The 6,000-nt window shown below is 37.0% G+C and overlaps 1 protein-coding gene across 2 annotated transcripts in view; it reads left to right on the forward strand.

Annotated features, from left to right (window-relative positions):
• Positions 1 to 5,228, forward strand: part of DECR1 (2,4-dienoyl-CoA reductase 1) — a 58,270-nt gene extending 53,042 nt beyond the window's left edge. For both annotated transcript variants that reach the window (XM_006157553.3, XM_027775331.1), the window contains 4 exons: positions 1,232 to 1,304; positions 3,774 to 3,920; positions 4,909 to 4,971; positions 5,056 to 5,228. In XM_006157553.3, coding sequence (XP_006157615.1) covers positions 1,232 to 1,304; positions 3,774 to 3,920; positions 4,909 to 4,971; positions 5,056 to 5,115 — 343 coding nt within the window. In that variant the 3' untranslated portion in view covers positions 5,116 to 5,228. The remainder of the gene's footprint in view (positions 1 to 1,231; positions 1,305 to 3,773; positions 3,921 to 4,908; positions 4,972 to 5,055) is intronic.
• Positions 5,229 to 6,000: the final 772 nt, after the last annotated feature.

The following is a 6,000-nucleotide window of genomic DNA, read 5'->3' on the forward strand; positions in this document are numbered from 1 at the left end:
ATGGAAAAAAACAAACATTTAACATTCAAAATGTTAAAAGTTATCTGTAGAAGGATGATGTGTATGATATATTTTTTGACTTACTTGACATGTAATGCATGTATGCTTTAAAAATACATATTGCAATAGAGAGGAAAGATATTTGTGGGACACAGAAATGGTTTATTACCTGTTGATGATAACATGTATAATATTCTCAACTGGACCAGACTGAGATGTATTTCATGTTGGTAAATTCTCTTTACAAGCCAAATGATGTATAGTGATCAAATGTTTAAAAAAAAAAAAAAAGAATAAAAAACCCATATTGCATACTGTAAAAATGTATAGCAATTTAATGTAAATTTAAAAAACAGAGTTATCTATCAAGCAGGTTTTTTAAAACAGGTTGGACCAAGGTTCCATGTTTGCTTCAGTGTTATATTTTAATTTTATTTATTTATTTTAATTTGACCAGAGAGATACAGAATGAGAGAGAGTGAGAGAGATGGAAAGTGAGAAAGCAAGCCACCAGGCTTAGGACTCGAACAGTGGTCGGCTATAAGGGAGTCCAGTACTCCTAGACCTATGCCACCTGCCAGCCCCTTCAGTGTTATATTTTACTTCAGGACATTCAGCAAGATTTTCTTAGATTCCTTATTTCCATTCAAATTCAGTTCAGCAGTTGTATTAAAGCCTAGTTAAACATGTGGTTAATACTTTATATCTGTGTAATCCATCTCTTACTCATTAAAGCATTTGTGATTTGCAGACAGTGTGATGCAATGTACAAGGCTGTAAGTAAAGCTATAATGAACTTTAAATACTAAACACAGTGCTGAAAACTAGAAAATGTGAGGAAAGGGCATGAAATACTCCCATTATTGCTCAAAGAACATCTACTCTAAAAAACATACTCTGATATTGGACTTCTTGTTTTAAAATGTAAGTAGTAGGTAGAGTAGCATAGTAAGTACAGATACGAAAATGCAAATGGTGGGTGAGTAAGCGCACTCTTTCTGGAGCTAGACCACTTGAAATGGAGAGTGTGGACACACGACCTAAAAAAAGTTATTTAACTTATGTGTGCATCAGTTACCTTATCTATAGCATAGGGATTAATGACAGTACTTACCTACTGGGGTTGTAATCTCTGGCATGTAGGAAGCATGCAGTGGTGGGTCTTGGTTTAGTTTATTTTTAACATTTGCTTTAATATCTTAGAATGTATATTGTTTATCTTCATTTTTAGATCTCTTGCAGCTGAATGGGGTAAATATGGACTGCGGTTCAACCTGATTCAACCGGGGCCTATAAAAACAAAAGTAAGTTTTGATTGGCCTATTTCACATTGTGAATGATTATAGAATGATATAGTAATAGATCTATTCTAATTATACATGAATGACTTTCTGGGAATGTCTGGTTTTGGAGCCCTGGTTATAGAGAAAAACTGTTAGACATTATCCAATATAAAAAAATAAGAAGGGAGACAGGGATATAAGCAACTATGCAACTTCTTCTTCTTTTCTTTCTTTCTTTTTTTTTTTTTTTGGTAAGGTTTTTTTCTGTAAGGTGCTTTCACTCACTGGAGAGACAGAAAGAGACAGAGAGACAGTGAGAGAGACAGTGAGAAATTACCCCATGGGGGACAGCCATGCCACAGTCCCTTCTCCCTGATTTTGGGCACACACACACACACAAACACACACACACACACTCATGCCTGGTGTGCATTTCAAGCCACTGGGTCTAGGACTCAAACTGCAGTTGGCCATATGGGAGTCCAGTACCTTAACCACCAGGCCACCTGCTGCTCCTGCAACTTCTTAATAAGTTCTGTTTCTTTCTTTAAAAGAGATTTTTGTTATAGGGTGCATGTGCTCACCAGAGAGACAGTCAGAAAGCGAGAAATCACCCCCTCCCCAGGGGGATTGGCCACGCAACAATCCCTTTTCCTCCATTCTCCTCTCTAGATGTTGGGAACACACACATGCACCTAGAGTGAGTTTTAAGCCACTGGGCCTGGGACTCGAACCATGGTTGGCCATGTGGGAGTCCAGTGATGTAACAATTACACCATCTGCTGGTCCCAATAAGTTCTATTTCAATGTCTTAATTTCTGGGGTTTCCTATGCCGTCAATTTTGGCATTCTGTATGACTTGTCTTATTATTGTTCTGTATTTCTTAATTTTCATCATATTTAAAAGGTCTTTTTGATTGACATTCTTTTTTTTTTTCTAAGAGGTTTTTGTCATAGGGTGCGTACACACTCGCCAGAAAGACACAGAGAGACAGAGAGACAGAAACCAAGAAATCACCCCCCAGGGGGGATGGTCACACAGCAATCCCTTCTCCTCCATTCTCCTCTCGGAATCTTGGGCACGTACACACATACACCCAGCGTGATTTTAAGCCACCGGGTCTGGGACTCGAATTGCAGTTGACTACATGGGAGTCCAGCGACACAGCCATTATACCAACTGCTGGTCCCATGACTGACATTCTTTTTTTAAAAAACAAAACAAAACAAAACAAAAAAACCCCATGAAAACGTGACTATATTTTTAGATTAAGAGATGCACTAGAAATTTCTCATACAGGCTTGGTTTTGCTACAGGTGGTATTTCTTTTGACTCATGGTCTGTGCCTTTCCACTTTTTGTCAATTAAGCGTGTCATCTAAATCCCATGTCTCTCTGATTAAATATCCTTTTGATGGCATGCAAATCACCTATAATTTAATAACCCTTATGAATATTCATTGCTACTTATAATTATCAATAATTCTATTACAGATAGTACTTAGGATGTCCACAGGTTCTCTATTCTATTGCATTACCCCAGATAACTTTACTTTCACACTTTTTTTTTTGGTAAAGCAATAGTTTATAATCTGAACCCAGATATAGTTTTGAAAACCCAGACAAAATTTAATAACTTGTTTCAATTGCATGAACACATTGGAAGATGATATGAAAGAATACTTGGGTTGTAGGTAGCTCTGGGGTATTAAATATTAACATTGAAATGGCCACTAGTATATTTGGCAGCTTAAGAGGTGGAAAATGGAAAGAAAAGTGAACTGAGTGAGTGAAACTTGATTGGATATCTTATTTATCTTACACATCAAAAATAAGGAGTCCAATAAAATTAGAAAAATAACTCAAAATATGTATTTCCTGTGCCAAGTACTATCTGAAAAGAACTGTATAGTCACAGAAGCTTCTTTCTAGACCTTCACATCATTTACACAAAGCAGAAGTTTTTGTCCCATTTAGTTATGGATTTTTTCCTCTCTCTAGGACTTACTAGAATTTAATATTTCTACATATATGTTTTCTTTCCTTATTTTGGAAAGAAAGGAAAAGAACATTCTCTTAAATATTTCCCACAGGAGTCTCTTTCCTGTCTTTACTAAGTGAAATGACAGTAGGGTCACTATCTCCCTACTCCACCAAGCTTGCACATGGTTCAGAGTACTTTTTAAATACATTCTCTTGTTTGATATTTATAATGTTTTTATGAGTAGCTAAGATAGATATCTTCATTGTACAGAAAAAGAACCTAAGATAAAAATATTAGTTTCCAGTGATTTTTTTTTAGATCTGTTTTGGTCTAAAATGTCAAAGATTATGGTAAAATTCTGTTATTTACGGGGCCTAAGGTATGAACAGACTGCTGTGCTAGCATTCATTTTATGTAATTTTGTTTCTCACGTAGAAAAGGGGATTTACTACAAAAATAGCAGCATCAATAACAACAACCACAATCTAATTGTTTTCATTTCTAAGGGTGCCTTTAGCCGTCTAGACCCAACTGGAGCATTTGAGAAAGACATGATTGACAGAATTCCCTGTGGCCGGCTGGGAACTGTGGAAGAACTTGCAAATCTTGCTGCTTTTCTTTGTAGTGATTATGCTTCTTGGATAAATGGAGCGGTAAGCAGGGTTATGTCCTTTGACTTTGGAGCGAGTATATATTTCAGGTGGAAAACCTGTTGGGGAGTCAATTCTGACAATGCTGAATATAACTATGAGTCACTAGATTTACTCAGCTGTAAATAATGTCAAAATATTATACATACTTGTGGGACCAACAGTTGGCGTAATGGCTATGTCCCTGGACTCTCATGTAGTCGACCACGATTTGAGTCCCAGACCAGGTGGCTTAAACTCACGCTGGGCATGTGTCCGTGAATGCTCAGGATCCCAAGAGGAGAATGGAGATGAAGGAATTGCTGCGTGGCCATCCCCCCTAGGGGGTGATTTCTCACTTTCTGTCTCTCTGTGTTTTTCTGGTGAGTGCATGTGCCCTATCACAAAAACCTCTCCAAAAAAAAAAGAAAGTATACATACTCGTTAGCGTTTGAAATTTATTCCTTGATAAATTAAATTGATTTTAATTAATTTAATTTAAGTTAGCCTGATAGGCGTATCTTTAGGATGATCTTTAAAACTGGGCAGGTTTTGAAATTATTGACATGGTGGAAAGAGGACTTTAAACAAAATAAACCAATTTAGACTTACTCTTCAGTTTTACCTTTTTTTTTTTTTTTTTCTTAATCTGATAAAGGTTTGTGTGCTCGCCAGAGAGACACAGAGAGACAGAAAAGACAGAAATCATTCCCAGGGGAGAATGGCTACATGGCAATCCCTTCTCCTCCATTCTCCTCTCAAGATTTTGGGCCACACATGCCCAGTGTGGATTTCATGCTGCTAGATCTGGGACTTGAACCGCGGTCAGCGACGTGTGAGTCCAGTGCTTCAGCCACTATGCCACCTGCTGGCCCTCATCAGATTTATCTTTAAAACTTGAACTTTGAAAATGCAAAGGAGATAATCAATCTAATTAGGATGATAAAATGGCTAATATTTCAGAAACTTTTTAAAAGGAGTTAATTTCAAAGATTTTTAATATTTTTTTCAGGTCATTAGATTTGATGGTGGAGAGGAAGTACTTATTTCAGGCGAATTTAACAGCCTGAGGAAGGTAATACCACTTTGTGTATACTAGGATACTAAGCTTTGAAAACAAGAAAGGACCACATTATTGACACTTTTCTTTTTGTGTTAGGTCACCAAGGAACAGTGGGACACAATTGAAGGACTGATCAGGAAAACAAAAGGCTCCTAAGGCTTCATCTTGATTACAGAAAAATCAAAGAATAGAAATGATACAAACTGTCTATAATCTTTTGAAAATTTTCAAGTCTAATAAATTGTTAATAAAAATTCAATGAATGCGCATTATGTGCCAGGTGAGTGGTAGCCATTATATATGCAAAGAGATTTAAGATGAGATATCATCTCTTCAAAAATTGTAAAAAATAGGGAACCAGCAGTTAGCGTAATGGCTATGTTGCTGGACTCCCACGTAGTCGACCGCGGTTTGCATCCCGGACCCGGTGGCTTAAAACTCACGCCAGGTGCGTGTGTGTGCGTGCCCAAGATCCCAAGAGGAGAATGGAGGAGAAGGGATTGCGGTGTGACCATGCCCCCTGGGGAGTGATTTCTCGCTTTCTGTCTCTATGTCTCTCTCTCTCTGGCGAGCACACGCGCCCTATAGTGAAAATCTCTCCAAAAAAACAAATTATAAAAAATAAAAAAGAGGGAGCGTGGATGAAGGTTTTGATGGATAAGTACTTGTGAGGACAGAGAAAAGAAAAAGTATATTGTGACCTGGAATACCAGGAAACTTAATGGTAGAAGCAGCATTTGAGTTACGTATTATGTGATGCCTGTAATACTATAGTAATGGGAGTTAAAAGAAGTAAATTAGAGGATCTACAATACATTTAATGGACTCTGCCTTTCCAGTATATTGCCTTTTCATTGAGTTTGTGAGTTATCTTATTTAGATAGCTCAATATTAACTCAAACCTTAAATTTTTACCAGGACTTATTTTGTAACCAGGCATTTTATTTGGTACTAAATAATCTACAGTCCTTGTTCTCTCGAAACTCATTATGTAGCAAGGTAGACATAACCTAGGAATATTTTTTATGAGATAGTGTAATA

Source organism: Tupaia chinensis, unplaced genomic scaffold (assembly GCF_000334495.1).
Source record: "Tupaia chinensis unplaced genomic scaffold, TupChi_1.0 Scaffold000547_1, whole genome shotgun sequence".
Taxonomy (NCBI): domain Eukaryota; kingdom Metazoa; phylum Chordata; class Mammalia; order Scandentia; family Tupaiidae; genus Tupaia; species Tupaia belangeri.